The sequence below is a fragment of the Vicia villosa genome, linkage group LG7, assembly GCF_029867415.1.
Source record: "Vicia villosa cultivar HV-30 ecotype Madison, WI linkage group LG7, Vvil1.0, whole genome shotgun sequence".
NCBI classification, from domain to species: Eukaryota; Viridiplantae; Streptophyta; class Magnoliopsida; order Fabales; family Fabaceae; genus Vicia; species Vicia villosa.
This window is the reverse complement of record NC_081186.1, coordinates 57,474,262-57,497,861: the sequence shown is the minus strand read 5'-3', so window position 1 is coordinate 57,497,861 and position 23,600 is coordinate 57,474,262. Positions and strand designations below refer to the sequence as shown.

General features: G+C 32.2%; 1 protein-coding gene and 1 long non-coding RNA gene across 2 annotated transcripts; one reads left to right on the top strand and one right to left on the bottom strand.

Annotated features, from left to right (window-relative positions):
* Positions 1 to 5,863: 5,863 nt before the first annotated feature.
* Positions 5,864 to 6,463, bottom strand: LOC131619123 (uncharacterized). Its single transcript, XM_058890262.1, has one exon. The coding sequence runs from the start codon at positions 6,461 to 6,463 to the stop codon at positions 5,864 to 5,866; it is 600 nt and encodes a 199-aa protein (XP_058746245.1).
* Positions 6,464 to 18,933: 12,470 nt separating this feature from the next.
* On the top strand, positions 18,934 to 20,608 carry LOC131617254 (uncharacterized). The gene is made up of 2 exons (XR_009288507.1): positions 18,934 to 19,155; positions 19,298 to 20,608. It is a non-coding gene; the product is annotated as an uncharacterized LOC131617254 (long non-coding RNA).
* The last annotated feature ends 2,992 nt before the right edge of the window (positions 20,609 to 23,600 follow it).

The following is a 23,600-nucleotide window of genomic DNA, read 5'->3' as shown; positions in this document are numbered from 1 at the left end:
GCATATTTTAATAACTAAATAAAAAAATTATCTTAAAAATTATACATTGAATTTACAAATATATAATTTTTTTTTTATTTTATTCTAGACAAACTTTTTAAATGTAAATTTTTTAACATATACTCTTAGAAATGACACATGTTAGCATTACTCATAAACTTAATAAAGTTAAGTCATTAATAACTTACGTCATAGTTATTTAAACTATTTATTTTTAATATATATTTGACATGTTATTTTATTTTCCATTATTATTTTGAATCGATATGTTACTATGTTTGTCTCACGATGAGTATGATACTCTGTCCTCAGGTAATTAAAGGTAATGATGTATTTGTGTTTACCCTTTAGTTTTTTTCAAAGAAATGATGAAAATAAGATGTTCTTTGTCTAATTAATTTTAACATTTTTTCATTTTTGCCGATTTTATGATAATATGTGATATCGGTACCATGAGATTTAGAAACGTGGTTAATGTTATAAAAACTAATTTAAATCAAATGGATTAAGGTTAAAATTGTGAACCATCCTTATAGAATTTCAAACATTCTCAAATTGTCTTAAAGTTTATACACAAAAATACCCTGGATAATTCAACTTATACTCGAGTTTGCACAAGACCAATGAAAACTCGAATGTAGGGAAAGATGAAATTTAGAATTTTGTGTGAAGAGAATAGGCTTTTCTAATATGTTTTTCTGAATCCAAAATGTTCAATTTATAGGCCAAACTGGTTTTATTTCATAAGGTTGCAACCTTGATGAAACACACGCTTTCAGCAACACTTGTACTAAATGTTGCATTGTTTTGCCTATAACAACACATTTCAAATGTTGAACTGTTTTACCTACAACAACATATTTTAAAAGTTGTATTGTATCCCATTCTGCAAGACTTCACGAAGTGTTGCTTATTTTTTAATTCAAAATACAAATAGCTTATTTCAAAATCAAAATACAAACTTCACATATTTTCTTGTCATTTTCGAATACTCTCATGGTAATTAATGATTATTAATTATTAGTAATTTACAACAATTAATCCAAACTTAGAAACCGTCTACAAGCTATTATGACTAGTCTCGATCACTTGGAACAGACGAGTAAAGCGGTTCGATGACTAGTCTAGATCACTTGAAACAAACGAGTAAAGCGGTTTGTTGGCTTGTGTTTGAATTGCAGCATGCCTTGCATTTATATTTCCTAACTCCAAAGTTTCACTTTGGCCTTTTTTGCATAATTAGTCATGCTTGTTGTTCTATTGTGCTAGATGTCTAATTAATGGGAGCTTCTACGGTGTAGTTGTAAAAATGATTGTTTTGAAAAAGTGATTTGAGATGGATCTAGTGTTACATGAGATATGCAAATCTCATTCTTTAGATAAATTTAACGATAATCACCAAATCAACAATTACCATTTTATAAAATCGCCGAAAATTTTGAAAATCCAAAAATCACCATCTTCAATTGATTCACCGGTGTTACTGTTCATCATCTTCAATTACATTTCATAAACAAAAAAATATGAAAAATCATTAAATCAACGAATTAATTCACAAATTATATACTGTTGGAATCAAAATTTCACCATGATTTCCAAATATGTATTTAAAATTGCAATACAACTTTCGAATTTGACAAAATGAAACAAAAAAAGGGGCGTGAAACTCGAAAACAAACACGCTCGATCTGACTTGGCTATGAGGTTTGATGAAAAATTAACTATAGAGTCGTGTTTATGGTGAAATTCCGCTTCTAATTGAGTATTCATTTTCTTGAAACAGTTAAGAATCATGATTTTGCCATTTTCATGTTCTTGAGTTCATGAGAGTTCTTGAACAAATTTTTTGAAAATCTTAATTAAATGTGTTTTCATGAGGTTAATGATTGATCTAAAGATTTATGGAAGTACAAGATGAACATGAAAATCTGGATTTAGATTTAAAAGATGAAGATTAAAGATTTAGATCTATGTGGTACATAGAGAGTACACAATAATAGGTGTGCACCATATAATTCTACGTGGCATGGACTAAGTCAACATTGAAAAATTTCAGGTCAACACTGCTTTTTGATTGGCCAAATTTATGACTTCACCAAACAAATTAATTTGATGACTTCACCTTATAATTTCCCCTAATTAATATAACTGAAAATACATATAAGCCATTGTTCTATGGCTTGACCATTTCCCTATGATCCTTTTTGCTCGTTTTGTTCCCTGTAAGATAAGAGTAAGATGAGGTTAATAGATATCTCTAGAATTTCTATCTTTTGTTTTAGTGTCTGATTCTTTTATTTTTCCAAAACTATTTTGAAGTGACAACTTAGTTTGTCGTCAGAGTCTTTGCAGGTATCACACCTTTGATATGCTCATGTCATGATTAGATCAAAATCAATTTTGAGAATATTATATGTTCTTGAATTGCTTCTTTTCATTTGGTGTTTACAATATATGCAGGGTGGTTTTTTATAAATAGTAAATACTGCACAAATATTGTCACGGAATACTTCTTTCCAAATTGTTGAGTTCTACATTGAGTTAACATTTTCAATCGATTTCCATGTACTACTAATAGATAGTCGATTGATCATGTTATATCATGTCATATTTATGTTCCGTGATTTTCTATCTAATTTTAAGAAAATCTATCAGACTTTTTTTCCGTCTTTCAACACCTGCTTTAGTTTATACCAATATTAGTTTGTTTGTATATCAAAAATACCAATTTTTCCATGCAGGCCATATTTTTTGTCATGTGCGCTTCATTTTGTGACCACCGGGTTAGTGTTATGCAGTGCAAGTATCTTGAATGATCAAGACATGATTGATTTTGTTTTTTGTTTCACTATTTCTTTTGGTCATATTAGATATGAAAAGCCAACAATTGAGGTTGCAAATGAAGACGTTGACGCTGTAAGCCATGTAATTGGTACGAATTTAGAGGTTTGTTTTTAAACATAGGAATTGTGATCAAACCAACATCAATGGCTAAAGTTGCTGCCCATGTAAACTGAATGCGATAACTAGTCATGCTAACATGAGAATGAGCATCTCTTTATACACACTAGTTGTCTTCTCTTTTTTAGTTCATTTTTCTGACTTCAAGGTAATTTTTCATCATCTCCGTGATATTTACAAAGTGATGCAGTAACACCTTTGATTTGGGTTGCTAGTCATGCTCACAAATTTGCTAGTGTTCAAGAACAAAAACTTCCATTGGTTTACCCTATTGGATGCACAATTTAGTCTTAAAAAATTGAAAAACACATAGTTAGAGCCGGTGTCTGTCATGGACACCCTTTTTTTTCAGTGTTGTCGGTTCTACAGATGTCATAAATGAAATTCATAACTATAAGAAAAAGCCAAGACTGTTATCTTACCAAGATATCCAGCTTTCCAAATTGGTCAATAATGAATTCTACAAATGATCCAATACTTGCAGGATCTATAACATCAAGTTGATGAAAAACCACTTTGATGCCATTAGAAGTCAATTGTTTGCATTTTGAAAATCCAATTCCTCTATTGCCTCCTGTCACAACTGCAATCCTACAACCAGTTAAACAAATTATGTTACAAAAATTGATGTTGAAACTTGGTGATACCTTTTTTATGAAGAAAGTGAAAATAAAAAATTAGTGGTACCTTTTTGTTGATTCTTCCATTAGTCTCTGAATAATCTCAAGGAATTAGTGGTACCTTTTTGTTGATTCTTCCTTATATGGTGTTACATAGAATAATTAGATGTGGTTACATTTTTATATAAACCAAGGATAGTATTTAACAAATTGAAAACCTTTATTTTAAAACAACTAAAAGTAATATCAATAGTGTTATTATGAACAATATATTATTAAATATCTGTTTTATTAAAATGATTTTTAATTTTTTATATAATAACTTGTGATTTAAGATAGAAATGATTTTATAGCGCGTCTATTTGGCCTGACTTTTTTTAGGAGTAAAAACTAATTTATAACAAAAATTAAAAATAAAAACTGTAAGGGTCTGTTTGGTTCAAATGAGGGGGAGGGGAGGGGAGGGGAGGGAAGGGATTTTAATGGAGGGGAAGGGAGGGATTTTTGAAATTATATATATGTTTGGTTCAAACGAGGGAAGGGGAGGAATTTCGTTTAAAATTATGTTTGGTTCACGATGGGAGGGGAGAGATTTTAATAATAATTTACAATTTTATCCTTGTAATTTTAAATAAGTGATATGATATTCAAAGGTGAAAATTTCATAAATATTTTTTTGAAAATAATATTTGAATAATTGAGTGATTAAAAAGTCATAACTTATCACATAACATTAAAAAATTGAGTACACTTGATTCGTATTATAACTCTCGACACGAAATAAACTATGCGTTGATAACAACTTTTGAATATATAAAATAAATTATAATAAAAAACAAAAATTACAGTAATTATAATTTTTATTAAATAAAAAATAATTTGAAGGTAAAGATAATTATAATAATTTGATGGAAGCAATAGAGAAAAATCACAAAAAAAAAAGAAGCTGAAACATGAAAGAAAATAATAATTTTAAAGTAATAAAATAAAACTGGAGATATTTTAGTAAATATATTAATTTAATTAATAATAAAACTCAGATTCCCTCCCCTCCCCTCCGAATCCCCCCGATTTGGGAGAACGCAAAAAGTGTCATTTAGAGGGATTTTGCTCCCCTCCTCTCCCCTTCTAAAAATTGAACATAACACATTACATTAGAAATATTCCCTTCCCTCCTAAAAATTGAACCAAACACATTTCATTAGAAATATTCCCTCCCCTCGCCCTACCTCGAACCAAACACACCCTAAGAATAAAAGGTCATTTCTTAATGCACCCTTAAGGATTTTTAGGGGTTTTTGGTGAAATTCCTCAAATATACCCTAAGTTCGAATATGTATTTTCGAACTCACCAAATTACAGTTTTCTTATCTCATAGGTTCGGAGATACATATTCGAAAGAACCAAATTGCAGATTTTGGAAATACCTATCTGAATTAAATACTGATTCCCAAACCAGAGACGCGAACCTTAAAAACAAAGCAACTTAACGTAGATTTAACATAGATAGTAGAACAGAAATTAAACATAGCATTTAGTTAAGCGGGTAGCTAAGGATGTTGCAACATTTTGATAATATCTTCTCCCGATCATTGAAGCTTCGCGTCGACTTCAATCAAACCCTTAGTGGAGTATCTGTGAAAAGTACTCCACATAACCTTCAAATCGTCATATGTCTTCAATGTAAACTGGGTGAACTTTATCTTTCCTTCAGTGTCAAGTGAGGGTGAACGATACTCGAGCTTGATCACCTTTTGATTTTCTAGATATTGCAGGAGAGAATTCAGTATGGTAATAAGCTCGGAGAGAGGAGTGTCCTCCGAGGATAGGTTTGTCTCATCTCTGTTTGTGGTGTTTTGATGTTGAAGAAATGGTTTGGAGTCCCTATTTATAGGATATTTCGAACATTTTGGATCCATGAATTTTTATACTGCCACCAGCACATGTTTAAGATATACACCTCTGAATTCACCTTTTTTTTTTTTACGAAAGTAAGGTGTTTTGGATATGTATATCACATGAAATAACCCTTTTTTAAAAAAATAAATGTTATTTCGGATATGTATATCTGAAATAAACTTTGTTTTTTTTTTAATTATGCTTAGTTTGGATATGTATATCCGAAATATGTAGAAACAAAAGCATAATCATTACCATATAAACATGGAAAAAAAATAAAACGGTAAAAGTAAACAGCGGTAAAATGTAGAATAGATATATTATAAATGTATAGAGTATTCATTGTGCATGACAATACATTCAAAAAGTGCTTCGATCACATTTTAAAATGCACCGAACGAATTATCACTACTTAAATCTAAAACTGGTTCTTTCTTTGACTTCTTCCTATTTGATTCTCTCTCAAGCTCCGACAATTTGGTGAACTCTGTCATCATTTCCAAAAAGTGATCCGACCAAGTTTCCGCCTCTTTTGCAAAATGTGTCGTCCACTCCACTGATGTAGCCGGAATAGGACACCCCAGTTTCAAATAAACCCTAACAAAATGGAGTGATCTAATATACCCAATACAAATGATGTGTCCAGATGGGTCTTGAGATGGGCGACTCCAAAGTTGGAAAAATGTCTCCGAAAAACCATATCTCGTTAGATCAATACACACCCTGTCATATGCACTTACTATAAGATGACCCACTTTAGGGAAGCATACACACTTTCCAACTGGTACGGAACCGCTAACACATGGAACAAGAGCATTGTGAATTTTATGGGATTCTTCCTTTTTCCCATATAGTCGTGTGTAAAGTTCCCTGTGCACCATCAACTTCAAAATAAGTGTTTGGTGCACAACATTGTGATTCTCCTTTCCTTTACCAAGTAAACCGGACACGGTCCGAAACCCACAATTACTATCACCCCCCATATCTACGATCCTTTCAATGTGTTTGTACATAAAAAGAGATATCTCATCAATGTTGATAATAGGTGGTTGTTTTTTAATAGGAGGTGTACAAGGTGGTTTGGAAATGCGAGCTCCCTTGAAAACATTTTTTGCGATTTTGTGGTTGGAGAATCTGGGAAATGTGAATCACCAACTTCGTGGTAAGATTGTGTCCGCTTTGTTGTATTGTCATCTTATGTACTTTTCACCTATTTATAGGCACATTTGGTTTTTACCGGTTGTGAAGGAGGTTTCAAATCAGTGGTTTTTGGATAAGCAATTTTCATAGTTGTTCCTTAATATGCAATCTCATAGTGTCGTCCGCCTTAGAAAATATATTCATGATCACTTCCAACTCGGTTGCGATTTTAACACCCTTCTAACGCATATAGAATTTTTGCAATATATATGAATTAAATAAATTAAAACATCCACACAAGGGTGTCACCTTCATATAAATTTCACAATACCAAGTCCTGCCACGGGTTCTCAAAAATTATTCCAATAAAATATTTCTTTAACGCAACAGTAATATCATCACTTTTCTCGCAGCATAATTCATAGTTTGAAAGCATCTTTATAAAATCTCATAGAAGTCGTCCTACTTCATCTTTTCATAATTCATAAACCAAAGCACCACAATGCCACAAAGACAACTCATCATGTCAAAAACAATTACAAAAGAAACATAATAGTTCCAAAGAAATACACGATCCTGACCCCGATGTTACGTATCAGAGCAAGACTCCCTTTATTCTAAACAAACGACAAAAGGACTCCACGAAGCTATCCTCTAACTTCGGAAAACTATTCCTGATTACCTGCGCATTACCCACGTGGAGGCAATATTCAAACAGAAAGGGTGAGTATTTCATAATAATTATATAAGACATAAGGAATAAATATAGTAGTGGCACACAAATAATCAATAACCACACATATACCGATACATCGTATCCTCATGCTTTACATACTTGCTCACACCTTCACATAATCATATATTCACAACATCATCATATATTCACAACACCGTCATGTTTTCATAATATCATCATGTATTCAATCACACTCATTACTTAATTCATCATTCACATCACAAACCACCAAACATCAATTCAATCATGCAATGTCACGAACAATGCAATGTAACACCATTAGACTTATGCATGTGGTACCAACACATCACTTATGACTTAGCCATCGTTTCTCCATAGATCCCCACCAATAAAATCGATTCCAACTTGGACCCGGAGCACTTCATAAATCACACCCAATCTGCACAATAGGATTGAGGCCACCACTGAACCAGTTGTCCTGCAAACATCACTGGACTATCGTCCTACAATATGCTATAATTGTATGATGCACAACTTCACAATAATCAATGACCACGACTAGTCAAAATGGCATCATCATTCATTTATTCATCAAATCATATCACTACCTCAACTATGCAAACATCACAACCATCTCGATTAACACAACACATACTCCTCAATCATCACATTAACAATCTTCACAACAACATGTAATTACAACAAGAATATACATACATGTAGTCACAATATCAAGTTCCTTATAAACGGTTATCTAAACCCATCCAAACATATTTATTAAATTCTGGAAAATTACTCAAAAACTAAGATAAATCATAAGCTTCTATAATCCGAAATCATTTTTCAAAAATCATAAATTTCGTCCCAGTATATCACGCAAAATGGCCTCCCCACCGTACTAAGTGCGTCCCTCACTGACTTGACTTTTATCTTTTTCTTAAAAGCACGCTAAGAGGGCTTCACCAAACTAAGCGGAGTCTGCGATTTCTACAGAAAACCCTGCATGATGTAACGCCCCAGACTGCTTTCGGGATGATCGACTGACCCCACAAACCAACACGGGTCTTTTCAACATGCTTTGACCTCACTCGCACGCTTTCCGGGAAACTTCCCAGAAGGTCACCCATCCCAATACTACTCCAAGTCAAGCACGCTTAACTGTGGAGTTCTTACGGAACGGGCTCCCGAAAAGAAGATGCATCTTGTTGGTATAGGTAGTACCAATCAATCCTTATAAGCTTTCCTTCAACCATGCAGTCCCATACCTGCACAGCATCAGGATCCCTCTCATTCCGATGTGGCGACCACCCTTGCCATCTTCGGCCTCAGGTGTTCCATGCGGTGCAACAACCCCTCACCTTCTTTGGCCTCGGGTGTTACATGCCCACCAGCTTCCGCATGGTTCGTCCTCGAACCACATCGTACTGGGAGAGGTATAGCTCTGATACCAATTGTAACGCCCCAGACTGCTTTCGGGATGATCGACTGACCCCACAAACCAACACGGGTCTTTTCAACATGCTTTGACCTCACTCGCACGCTTTCCGGGAAACTTCCCAGAAGGTCACCCATCCCAATACTACTCCAAGTCAAGCACGCTTAACTGTGGAGTTCTTACGGAACGGGCTCCCGAAAAGAAGATGCATCTTGTTGGTATAGGTAGTACCAATCAATCCTTATAAGCTTTCCTTCAACCATGCAGTCCCATACCTGCACAGCATCAGGATCCCTCTCATTCCGATGTGGCGACCACCCTTGCCATCTTCGGCCTCAGGTGTTCCATGCGGTGCAACAACCCCTCACCTTCTTCGGCCTCGGGTGTTACACATGACCTCCATCAAACTAGTCTCAATCTTTTGTCCAAAACATGTTTTAGTCACTAATTTCCTGCGATTTAAGGTCTATTAACCTAGTTCTAACATGGATTATTCATTCTAAACATTAAATCACAATTGTTCATTACAACTTCAACTTTCTCCATCAAACCCTTGACCTTCAAATCCATAATAATGATGGATTTGACTCTAGATTGTAAGAACAAGATTTATTTTCTAATAGTTTTCTTGAGTGTACAGATATTATGTTCAAAGAGATTCTGAATTGCTGTCCACAAAGAATCATCAGAAACAATCAAGGAAACTCAGAAACACTATTTGCTGCTGAATGATCATCAGAAGAAGTTACTGTGCACTTCTCCATAAGCTGCTGCTTCAAAAGTTGCAAGTAATCAGAAGGAGTCAAATTCAGAACCAGTACTCCGACATCAAAAATCAGCATACAAGATCGAGCTTTCAAGCCAAAATCAGAAGTTGAGATTTGTTCATCGGAAGAGCTGCTGCTTTCATTTCTGAAGACAAAGTCGAAGATTCTGAATACAAATCAGATACATCAAAGGTCAAGTCAAGCACAAGAAGATCAGACTTAAGGATGTATTGAAGATCAGAAGACGAAGATTCAAGAATCAGAAGTGCCTTCATCAAAGGAAGAACTCATTTTCAGATTGGTTGTTGTCATAAATATCTAGAAAGCAAGGTTCTAACTTTAAGGACTCTTAAGAAAAATCTGGACAGGCTAAAATGCCACAAGTCAAATCCAGATCAGAAGTCAAGTATCGTTTCTTCAGAAGAGCTGCTGCTATCAATTCTTATAAACGAGACTCTGATTCTCATGGGATAATGATTCTACTCTTCTCTCAAAGTAGTTCTGAACTACACATCAGAATCATTATCAAAAAGAAGAAGACAAGTTGATCTCCTCCAAACTTACTACTTTAGAACCTGAAGTACATTATATGAGGATAAGATCAAAGAACTTGGTCAAGAAGGAAATAGTACAGTAGTACATCTCTCAACCATCTGTACGTATTATTCCTCAGAAGCTGTCTCCCACCAACTGCAACATATCAAGCTACAAGATAAAAGAAAGTACTATCCAAGTACTATCCACAGCAAAATCTTGATTCTATTCGTTGGGAACTAGCCGTTGGGAATCACAAGACTTTCTTAACCTTCAACGTCTCTTTTGATAACTATATAAGAAGATTAAATCATCCAACATAAGGCAATAACATTGGGAACACCTTTGTTATTCATATCTTTGCGTAGCTTCTGATGTTGTTGGCATCACTACAAAAATAGTTGTCACAATTATGTTCTTATTGATATAACGGTTATTGTCGTTGCAGTTGTTAATTGTGATATGGTTTGAGATGGAAATCAACCAACACACATTAACATGAACTAAATGATGAAGAAGATGACTATGCTATCAAACTAATATCAAAAAGCATACGTCAGAATGAGAAGCTGAAGCACATACCAATTAAAATGCTGCTGGATAATTTAGCTGCTGCTAGAGCCTAAGTTGTTTATGCCGAAGCTGATCAGAAGAAGATTCTTCAAGATGCCATTCAATTATCATCAGATGCATCTTGGAAGAAATCAGAAGAAGCAAGGAGCTTCTGCTCGGATCTTGCTCAACAAGAAGATGAAGAAGAAGAAGACCACTACAAGATGCTACTCAACTTTCAATCACACACATCTTTGTAGAACAATGTAATGAACACTAGAGTTGTTGCTCGTATAGTGTTTTAGGTCTAGGGTTCTTCTTGTAAATTATTTTAACATAGGAGTTATTGCTCAGATCTTTGTTAAACAATATGTGCTTCATATTTTATGTAATCTGCTAAGAAGAAGCACTCATGTAAACACAAGTTTATCAACTGAATGTTGATTGTTCCTTGAGCGACCAAGTGAAGGTCAGAGGCTTGAGAAGACAGTGACTGCGGTCATTGTGGGAAATCCTTTTTGAAGACCGAGTGAAGTTCAGAAGTCTAAAGGGGTCAATGAATGTTATATCTGTGGATCAGATTACTAAACAGTTCATTGTGAGTGAGTCACAAGTGGTTCTTATGCAAGGGTGTTAGTCATAAACAGAGGTTTGTGCAAGTAACTATGAATGTTATATATGTGTATCAGATCGCTAAATAGTTCATTGTTGGTCAGTCACAAGGGTACTTGTGCAATAGAGTCAGTCACAAGGGGTACTTATGCAAAGGGTTGTTAGTCACAGGGGTGCCTCTGCAGGAAACAATGAATGTTATATCTGTTAACTCAGATCACTGAACATGTCATTGGTTGTAAGTCACCGGCTGTTGCCTGTGCAAAGTTGTTAGTCACAGAGGTTATTTGTGCAGGTTGTTAGTCACAGGGGTTGTTTGTGCAAACATTAGTCACCGGCTGTTGGCCCGTGCAATTTTAATCTGATTGGTTATAGTGGATTAATACCTTGTTTAAGGAAAAATCACCTCGGAAAGGTGGACTGGATTAGCTCGAGATTCTCTCAAGTGAACCAGGATATATCTGGTGTTCATTTATTTATTTAATGTTTAATATTTTCCAGTTATCAGAAGCTCAAAGAAGTCTTAACTTTCTAAGAAGGCAAACTACTTCTGAGAAACGATAAGCTTCTGATAAGTAAGAGCTTATAGCTTCTGATAAATAGCAACCTCGTAAGCTTTCGCGCGAGAGTTTTAAAAGAAAGGGAATTATTGAAAACCCAATTCAAACCCCCCTTTCTTGTGTTTTTCTGCACCTTCACAGATCAAATTATTATTCACCAATACATCAATCATCAACATCATACATCATATTAACCATGAATTTCAAACAAACAATCAACATAGTTCATCAAAATCATTAAAATATCACAAAACTCCAACATACAATTATCGACCCTTTGAATCAAATATAATAACTAGGATAACCCCTATTTAACTTAGATCAGTGGCTAGTTTGATTGTCTTCCCGAATTCTATGGTTGATTATCCTTCTCTTCTTCTTGTCCTAGCTCTCTCTCTTTCTTTCACGCTTCTCCAAAATCTACGATGAAAGCATATTCTCTCGTTTTTCCTCTTTTTACTTAGTTAACCTTATGACCCCTAATATGATATCCCCATTTCCTTTAGTAACTCCACCTTACATTATCTCCTCATTTTATTTTATCTAAATAATAATGCTAATTAGAATTATATTTATTTTATTAATCTAACTAACACCTTAATTCAACTACCCCACACACATCAACATAAACATCACACGTCTCATAAACATCATCGATACATCACAATGACTCATATAATCACCAAAAACAACCAAATAATAGATTAAATAATTGAATCTAATTTTTGGGGTGTTACAACGATGGTTATGTGAAAAAAAGCTTATGCGTCGACTCATACGTGCTATGAGTTGACACATGTAAATCATTATTAAAGTTTGTAGCCTCTATTTGAATGTGTCAGCACATGAGGGCTTTTAGTTTGACACATAGAAAAAATTCTATGAGTTGACACATACGATGAATGTGTCGACACATCCTGCTCAATTTTAAAGCTTGTAGCTTCTATTTCTCATTAGTCGATACATAACCTGATTTAGGTCGACACATGCATTAATATGAGTTTACAAATGACTTACATGTGTCGACACATGTTATAACAATTCTATAATTTTGCATAATTTTTCTTAACCTCTAGTTTCCTTTTGTCTCCAACTTGCACACATACAAATACCTCATACTTGCATTATTTCAAACATGATGAAACCATAAACATAAAAAGATTTATCTTCATATTCAACCTCACATCTATGCATATACATAAACAAATTACACATAATCATTCTTTATTTAGGTGCCATTTAGATTTGGTTGATAACATCCAATTAAGGTTGTTGAATTGTAAATTGGGTTGAGAATATTTGGGGGTTTCATTGGAAAACCAGTTAGAGTTTGTCCTCCAAAATCAAGGTGTTGATTTGGGAGTTTTGCACAAGACTTTGCAATTCGTATCCAGCCGAGTGAAAGCTTTGAAGAAGGTGGTTATATCAAAGAAGTAGTGGTAACCTAAGGATCATTTAGGAGTCTTAGGTCATGATAGTTTGCAATTGGATTCAGCTGAATGAAAGCTTTGAAGAAAGTGGGTCTGTCGAAGAAGTAGCGGTAACCGAAGGATCAATTGGTATTATCAGGTTACTTGATCGAGCTCAAGATCAATGGAAGATAAAGAGTTAGGATCAACATCAAACATATGGTTTATAGGGTTGGATTGCTACATTTCTCTTGTAAATAAATTTTACAAAGTATGATTGATTATCTCAATTCCGTTTGGAATTAGGGGTAGACGTAGCCATTGCGAAGACGATTGGTGAACTGCCTATACAAGTCCTTATGCTCTCTCTCTCTCTCTCTCACTATATATATATATATATATATATATATATGTGTGTGTGTGTGTGTGTGTGTGTGTGTGTGTGTGTGTGTGTGTGTGTGTGTGTGTGTGTGTGTGTGTGTCTCATTTAATTTCAATAGCAAATTGTTGAATTCAGTAATTGTGCAATGGATGCAACTAGATAAATTCTTTATCATTTAAAAATTGTTTTGTTGAGTTAACTACAATCCTTGTGATTGTAATTGTATTTCAAATCAACAAAGCCATAATAAAATTTTGATCAAAATTGAGTGCACAACAAGTGTTCGATAAATTGCTTCAATTAGTTTTTGTTTAATCATTTCATTAAAAATAAATTAGTTGCGTGTTTAAATTTAAACGTATTATGTTGATTTTTGAATTATATTGATTCAATTTCTTTTCATTATCATTGCAACTTTTAGTGGTTTTAGCATATATCCGAGTTTTTCGATAACGGTTTGGATTAGACAAATTGATCCGGGCGTTTTCCGCTATCCATAACAAACAATTTTTTAAAACAGTATTTTCACCAAGTATTTTTAATTGGAGGATCTATTCACCCCTTCTAGGTAAGTTGCCTTTGTCTATCAGGAACAACAACCTCATTATGTTCAATGCGTCTTCCTAATCCTAGTGACTTTCTATTTAGGACTCCTCCTAAATAGGAGAATCCCTCTCAATTTCTCTCAATCACTATCGACTAATGATCAACTTCAGTCACAAGTCAATTGATCATTGAATTTACAACTTAGTTAAGACAAACCAAATATGCCAAGTTACTTTAATATAAAGTGGTATACAAAGATCCTACATTATTCCTTATGATCGAAATAACATGGAATACATGAAACGCTTTGTTCTCACACTTATAGACTTAGTATCTTAGAACAAATTTTTATAACCCAACTATCAAACCAAACGCAATGTCTTAAGATATGAAAGGAGGCTGTAGAGTGGTGCACAAAATTAACACAAGAAGAGACTCAAAAGATAAACCATAACACAAGAAATCTTCAAAACATGCACACCTCAAACATGAGGTTTGAGTCTTCTTATACAACAATGTAATTGTGGGCTTTTCTCCTTTGAATTTACGAGTTAATTTCATCTAGAATAATATGAGATATTGTTGGATTTGATTTACTCCATAAAACTCTCCTATAAAATATATTATTTGTTATATTTAAAATTCAAATTTAAATCTCCATTTAAATCCGATTTTATCTTCAAAACCTTTCAAACATATCACACAAACATTGGTAAATAATCTGTAACAAATATGATTGAATCCCGATCATAAATTTCGCACCAATCAACATACATCATGGCCTCTTGTCCAGGGGCAGGTGTTGCACTACACTCATGTTAGAACATCATGTTCTACATGTTGTACAAGAACATCCAAGTTAACTTTTTACATTTATCTTCTATATAAAGTGAATCTTGAATAGAATAAGTCAGAACCAATATTGCAATAACATATGTTTGTTTTCAGAGACCAAATGTTGCAACACACATGTTGAAATATCGTGTTCCATATGTTACACCGGATTATCCAAAATTAACTCTCTTTATATAAATCTTGTGGAGTAATTATTGGACCAAAAATCTTCCTTCAAGGTACATCCATCTAAATATTCTTTTACTAAATCAAATCCAAATTGATTTTTGATTGACAACACAAACTTCTTCCCAAAATCAAATTTTTGCATCTTCTGAAGAAGTCAACACCATAACTCTTCTGAAGGAAATCCATGAAGATAACATGCAAATATGATACATAATCACGTGTTGAACCTTGTGCTTAACTAGTTTTGTCAAGCATTTTAGCCACATCTTGGAAACTCTTGCTTAACTAGTTTTATCAAGCACATTATCTGAACATCTCTTGCTTAATTAGATTTTCAAGCACTTTATCTTAACAACTTTTGCTGATCTGGTTCTGTCAAGCACTTTAGTTGAACATCACTTCTCAGCAACAAACCCAATCACACTTAGATGTTGGAGCACATGTTAGAACATCTTGTTCCACATATTATCTAAAATACATCTTGTACATATGTTGTTTTACCTAATGCGGCCAAACAAAATGAACTACAAACACACATAAGAGAAACAGTCTTACCATTAATGAAATATGAGAGCATTAAAAGAAAATTGAATGAAAAGTTCCCCAATAGAAAAAAGAGAGAGGTAGACGATCAAGAAGAACTTCTAGATCTTGAAGACTTTAACTTCCCTCAACTGAAGACCTACTCAACTGCCCTCAACTGAAGACCAACTCAAGATCATAATAAAAAAGATTGATACAACAAACGAAAAAATAGAATTCATACCGCGTCACTTCATCAAAGATCAAACACGACTATTTCTAAACTTATTCCTGAATGATGATTTTTATATAGAATAATCTCACTTATGTGTCATACTTTAATGTGTTTTTCTTTTCTCATTATTTTAAAAATTCAGCAATTTATTGCTCTATGTAATTTAAGTTTTAGCAAATTTAAATTAATTAAAGAGTGATGTTTTTCCTTTCTTAAATGCTATTATGTCTATGTTTGCATATTTAAATTATCGAATGCATATTTAGCCGTCTTTTTTATTTTTATAAAGGGAGAGAAGTATACTCTCAGGGGAGGAGTAGAATATACTCTCTACTTAATTGAAGTGAGTTTAATCACTCTAATATATAATCACTCTACATTAGGAACAAAGATTGTTGGAAGTTTGGAGGTTCCAAAGCTAGAGGGAGTGACTATATAGGCACGAGGAGAATAATTATTATTGTCCAACACAAGATTTTCCTTGTAAGTTTTGGCTTTTGTATTTTCCCATCAAGCTCCCTCGTTGCAAGATGTTCATCTCTATTTTTTTTAGATCAATGTCACCTAGAGCCTAAGCAGGGGAACATTGAGTGTGTAGATCTATGTGCTTACATGTACTTATCTGCAACCTTCATATGTTCATGATGGTTTTGAAGATGATAACATTATGATGAGAAGTCTTCATCAGTCTAGAATAAGTAAGGATCAAATATGTTTTATTAAGATCAAGATGTTTTGTTTGTAAGATCAAGATATCAATACCTAATGTCAAGCATCACTCGGTGGAGTCTCTGATGATCTCTGATCAAGCAATCTCTGATGACAATGTCTATCAAAAAGATTTACAAAGCCTCGTCAGCCAGAAGAAATCAAGTCCCAAATAAAGCGTTGAATAAATGATGAATTAAGTAATGGATCTTGGAGTTTCAAAGATTGTGAAAGATATAAAGTGTGAAAGGTCGTGTGGTTAGTGTCAAAGTGACCACTATATTGAAGAGTAATTTTTGAAGGGAAATGCTAACGAGTGCCCTAGGGGCACTGGTTAAGAGCTTAAAATGGTATATTTTGTTTATTAAATACTTGTATTAAGTGTAATGAAAATTAAAATAATTGACTTTTCTAAGAAATAAAATGTATGTTTTTCTTGAAAACACTTGTATTTAATGCATTGCAAGTTTAAATAATTGTATTAAGTGTAATGAAAATTAAAATAATTGACTTTTCTAAGAAATAAAATGTATGTTTTTCTTGAAAAGACTTGTATTTAATGCATTGCAAGTTTAAATAATTGTATTAAGTGTAATGAAAATTAAAATAATTGACTTTTCTAAGAAATAAAATGTATGTTTTTCTTGAAAACACTTGTATTTAATGCATTGCAAGTTTAAATAATTGATTTATTTAAAGAATATTTTTTATATTTGGAATCTTTAACCAGTGCCCCTGGGGCACTCATTAGCATGACCCATTTTTAAATTATCAAGAAAATACACACGCGCACACACACATACACAAACTTAAAAATAGTTTTAAATTTCCATATTTTGCTAAAGAACATTAAAACCTATAAATGAACCATCAATATGCAAGTGTGATTGACCAAGAGTGGTCCTAATCACTTAGCAAACATTTGTACACTGCCTAATCGATTATCAACTTAATTCAATCGGTTAGAGTAAGGTAAAAAGGCTTCTTAATTTATTAAGAACACTCCAAACCGATTAAGATAGATAGTCGTTATAAGGTTTACTTTCTGGAATTAGGGTTGCCATATTTTATAAGCTTCCAATCGATTAACCCTATACTTTAGTCAATTAGATCACTAAAAGATCAATGAATCTTTTTCCTTTTTGAGCCAAATTTTTCGCCTATAAATAAAGAGTTTCTCCTCATTTTAAAATACACCATAAAATGTATTTCTATAATAATTTCTCACTTTCTACTATCTCTATTTCATTTCTTTCTTTTTTCCCAAAATTGCCTTGGTACTTTCAGAGTGAAAAATATCGACAAAGCTTTTGTTGTTCTTGTGCTATGGAAATTTTTGTTAATTAGTCAAGAGGATTTGTCTCTTATATAATATCTTTAAAAGAAGTCATTGTTTGGATCTTGAGATAAACCATTTAAAAATAGAAGAAGTCATTGTTTTATGAGAAAAATAATGTAACTTTATAAATTGTTTTTCTGTAATAAAAAATACAGAAGATTTCAATAATAAAAAAAGGGACAACTTCTCTATCTGTCACAGAAAGTTGGGTAATATATCTTCCACCAATCACACTGCAACATTTAATTTTATCTTATTTAATTAATTATTAAATAATATATTTTTTGTTTGTTTCTAAAACATTTTACACTAAGGATAACTCTACCCAACTTTTTGTGTTGGGTAGATAAAAATTCACCTAAAAATAATTGTAAGTAAGTAATGGCTCTTTTAGCACCGCGCGAATGATAAAGTAACCGTTGCGCCCTAATCCGCCAAACATTCATTATAAAAGACATCAAACAAACAACAACGTTGTTTCTCTCTCTCTTTCTCTCTCATAATCTTGTTTCTCAATCTTGGTATGTTCTCTTATTGCTGTTGCGCCCTAATCCGCCAAACATTACAAATACAACAACAAGGTTGTTTCAATCTCTAAATCTTGTTTCTCAATCTTTCTCAGTACTCTTCTGTGGTTACTTTTCTGAGATGGATTCACCACATTCATCACGTTCTCACAATTCATTTTCGTCACCCCCACCTGCACCAAAACCTAATAAGAAACGAAAGATACAGTTTTTAGATGATGTCATTCCTCCTCAAATGATCACACTAATTAAAAGACGGTTAGAATTCATGGATGAAATTATTGAGCTTGGTCAGATGCGATTGGAACTGTACCGTCTCATGGAGGAGACCCAAGAAGCCGTTGAGGCCGAAAGAAAGAGGAAAATCAAACTCCTGATGTCATTTAGATAGTAACTAACAAATTATTGTTCCTTTAAATCCATTATTATGCATTTGCGTATTGTTGATCAATCAGCTCTCAGGTATGTTGTTTTATTTCCCAAATTATTTTTGATCCATCTGTTACAATGCTTGTGTCATGATGACTATCAGGTAATTACAGGTAATGTATTTCTGTTTACCCTTTACTTTTCTTCAATGTAATGATTAAATGAACATGTTGTTGTTTGTCTAATTTCAATATTTATTCATTTTGGCAGATTTTATGCTAATCTCTCATTTCTCTTTTTTACTGTGCTTTGTGTAAGGTATGGTTTTGTTAATACATATAACATAAGCCATTATTCTATGGCTTAACCATTTTCTTGTGATCCTTTTTGGTTTCTTTTGATCATATTTGAAAGGGAGAGCCAGCAGTTGAGGTTATAAATGAAGGCGTTGACGATGCAGGGCATTCAATTGGTGTAGTTTTGATGGCTATGTTCAAACTTAGGAAGGTTCTCAACCGCAAGAGTGTGTTCAAACCAACCTCACTGGCTAAAGCTTCTACCCAAGCAAGTTCAGCTCAACTGAAGGCTAAGAGATAAGTAGTCACACACTAGTTTTACTAGTTTATCAGATGATAGGGAGGGATAATCCTCACATTATATAGTTGTTGGAAACTGTCGTATTAGTCAATGAATGTCATGAATCTATATTATAATGTAACAATATGATTTAGTTCAATTTCCTAATCTCTGTTTATGTCATTAATAAAAAGCAATTAACTATACTTGTTTCCGTTTTCCATGAGTAACTACAAATAGAATAAGGCTCGCCACATGTCATCTACTTGTTTGCATTTTCATTTTATGTGACCTTTGCTAGCAATTTTGCAGGGATAGGTTGTTTTCGATTTACCCTTAGTTTTCTTCATTGCAATGATTAAATGTACTTGTTCTATCTATACTTTTCTTGTTCAGTTCATTGTTCTGACTTTAAGGTTATCTGTGATCGGCTCCGTGATATTTACAAATTGATGCAGGGACACTTTTGAGTTGGGTGGCTAGTCATGCTCAACAAGCTGCTAAAGTGTTCAAGGACCCAAAATTCCCCCGGTCTACCGTATTAGAAGCACAATTTGGTCTTCAACTCCAACTGTGAGTGGATGAGTGTCATTGACATGGGGGCCTGCTGGAACATTGGAAATGGGCAGAGGGTGAAAATTTTGGGTGAGAGTTGGTTCCCTGCCCCCGGGTCAAGCTGAGTTTGAAGTGGGAGTCATGCCTCGAATTTAATTTATAGTTCCCCTAGTGAATCCGCTTATTAATGCTGAAGTAGGCTGGTTTGACAAATCTGACAACACTGTCGGTTTGTTAACTTCGCGCATCATCAGCGATACTGCCATGGTCAAGATCATAATTGCTGACCGCATTACCGTGATTGTGCAGTGTGTTTCCTCCATACTTATAGCAACAGTTCTGTGTAGCACTTCCTCTACCTGCTTACCAACATCTTTGATTATCTCAAAATCATGCTCCTGTTGTAGATTTGGTCTTGCCATGGTTTCTTGCAAAGTGGAGCTTCTGCGCAGATACGAAAGATCAAGACACCAATATATTAGCAACTAAAATTGAGATTGTTGGTTGGGTTTATTTGACAGTAATGTATAAAGTAGCAAACTATTGCTCTTGTAATTTATACTTGTATAATGTAAACTTACAAATTTGATGAAATACTAGAAAAAGTAATTCACAAAATCAGTGAATTTTGGTTGATCAATGTGATTTCTTTGTACTATCTACCACTGCACACAATAGAATAGGTTTTGAATCGTGTTGCTTCTGTTTGTTTATGATAAAAAAGTGTATGTATAGAAAAAGCTTTGTACTCTCACAAATTAAATTGAGTATAGAACATAGTAGCATACCTATAAAGAGTATTTAAATAAGTTTCATGTCTACAAATTAAATATTTAAATTTTTTCAATGGTACACATAAGAGAGATGAGGGTGGTTATGACTTCTATTATACCCTTATATTTTCCATTTAATGGGAGATATTTGATAATATTGATCTCTATTAGGTAAAAACATCTTTCGATGGAGATGATATATGTGTTATATAGTTTATAAATTCATATTTTTAAGATTAATTTATTTGATAAGTATAATGTTTTACGAATTTATAATTTAGTTTTTATTATTTAATGGTTTTTATATTTTAATTCAAGTGAGTTATAATTTATTTTTTCTCTTAATTTTATTTGTGATTGAAAATTTAAAATTAATTTAGAAAATTTCTTCACCCACCTCCTAACTTTCTTGCCCACCCCTGGTGAATTTACCACACTACCCCTTGTTTCGGAAGTTCATTTCCGAAAAAATACTTTTTTTTTTGTTAAAAAAGGTGTTTTCGGAAATGTATCTCCGAAAACGTGTTTTTTTTAATATAAAATATTGATTTCGGAGATGCATCTCCGAAATAAAGTTACTTTTCAGAAAATGGGGTGTTTTCGGAAGTTCATCTCCGAACGCACCCCCTTGGAGAAATTCGGAAATGAATTTCCAAAATATTCCAAGACCAAATTGGTCTTGGAATGTCTCCGATATACACTTCCGAAATAATTAATAATTATTAAAAAATTAAAATCAAGGTGAATCAATACAATTAGTAGGTATAAAATCAAGGTGAATCAATAAAATGAAGGTGAATCAATAAAATCAAGGTAAATTAAAACATCCTAAACTATTTGAAAGTTAAAAATTATTTTACTAACTTATATAAATCAAAAACATTTTAATTCCATAAGTAAATTTTGAATTATATAGAATTAAATATAAAATTTATTCATTAAATAAAATTAAGACAAAATCTTTTTTTAATTTTTTAAACTAAATAAAAAATTATCTCATTTTTAATTATGAATCAGAATAGAAATATATAAATATATAATAATAATTATTAACTTTGTAAGTGAAATATATAAATATATAATATATAATATATAATAATTAATATATAAATAGATAAATATATAATAATTATTATAAATTAAAACACTCATTTTTTTAATTTTTATAATTATTATTTAAATATATAAATATATTTATAATTAATATATAATAATTATTATATAAATATATAATAATTTTTATAAATATATAATAATTTTTATTAATATATAATAATTATTATAATTATTATATAAATATATAAATTAAAACACTCATTTTTTTAATTTTTTTTGTAAATACATAATGATTATTATAAATATATAAATATATAAATAAAAAATTATAACTCATTTTGTAAGTGAAATTATTTTAATTGTTTTAATTAAAATTATTTTAAATTTTAAAATATGAATCAGAATAAAAATATATAATAATTATTATTCATAACTAATAAATTATATCAAAATATATAATTATTATTATTTATTACTCATAAATTATATCAAATTTATAATATATAAATTAATTCATATCCTAAAATTAATTTTTGGAATTTTTAGATTTTTTTATTTTTTCGGCATCTCCGAATTAATCAAAATTTCAATTTTTAGGATTTTTTCGGAAATGCACTTCCGAAGTCTGAAAAAATTTAGAAAAAAAAAATTCGGAAATGCATTTCCGAAGCAGAGGTAAAATGGGATTTTCGCTGGGGGTGACCCCATAGGAAGGTGGGTAAAGAAAAAACCTTAATTTAATAGGATAGGAATAAGTTAATGTTCAGCGGAAAATGAATAATTCTATAGGGCCATTTTATATCTTATCTCTTAGTTATTTACTTTATCATTTTTACTTTCTAATGTTTGTTTTATGTAGATTTAAAAAAAATACTACAATTAAGAAGTAACAATTTTAAATTTGATCGCAAATTTTGAATGCATCAATTCACATCCTTTCCTATATTTGAAGTCACTTGTCCGACATTACTCGATTTCTAAATTAAAAAAAAAAAAAAAACAGATGATAAATAATTATGAGAAAAAAACAATTACATGATTACAAATTAAAATATGAGAAATTGTGAAGCGAATAAACTGTGTGATAAATACTTTCATTTTCTTTTTCGAATGGAAAATGTTAGAAAATAAAATTAATTTGGTGTTTTTTTTTTTGGCAAAAGAGAAAGATAGTAAAAGAATTTGATTAAATTTAAAAAATTAAACTTTTAATTAAAAAATCTTCAATTAAAATGTTTTTTAATAATATTTTATTTAATAAATTAAATTTAACTCACAAAATAATATAAATATCACAACAACTTTTAAATTAAATTCATAAAATACATTATTGAATTATCTCTCACATTAGGCAACAATGTTATGCCAAGCGACACGACAATAAAAGATCACAGTACACTTCACAAATGTCTAAATATTTATTACTCTCTTTCAACTTTTCTCTTCTCGCATGTTTAAGGAAAAATCCACCGCAATTAGAATTTAACAAAAGTATGAAACACCGCTCTGTTAAGGACGACTAGTTTTCAAGGCTGATTCTTTGTCTTCCTTTCTATTTCTTCTCTCCTCTCATCATGGAAGATCACTATCTATTTTCAAAAACATGTTATAATCTCATCCTTATTACAAATGTGAAGAAATAAAATCATCAAACAGTAAGATCTTTTGCGCTTGACATCTTTAACAATGTTTGTGATATACCTCTTAGTCAACTAGCAATCCCTCGTATTAAAGGTTATATACTTGCGATTAGAATAACGAAAGAGGAACACAACTTGGGGATCGAAGCCTACAAACACCATC

What these genes read in the sequence shown, in the direction of transcription:
- LOC131619123 (XM_058890262.1), bottom strand. Translation starts at nt 6,463, where the DNA reads ATGGGGGGTGATAGTAATTGTGGGTTTCGGACCGTGTCCGGTTTACTT.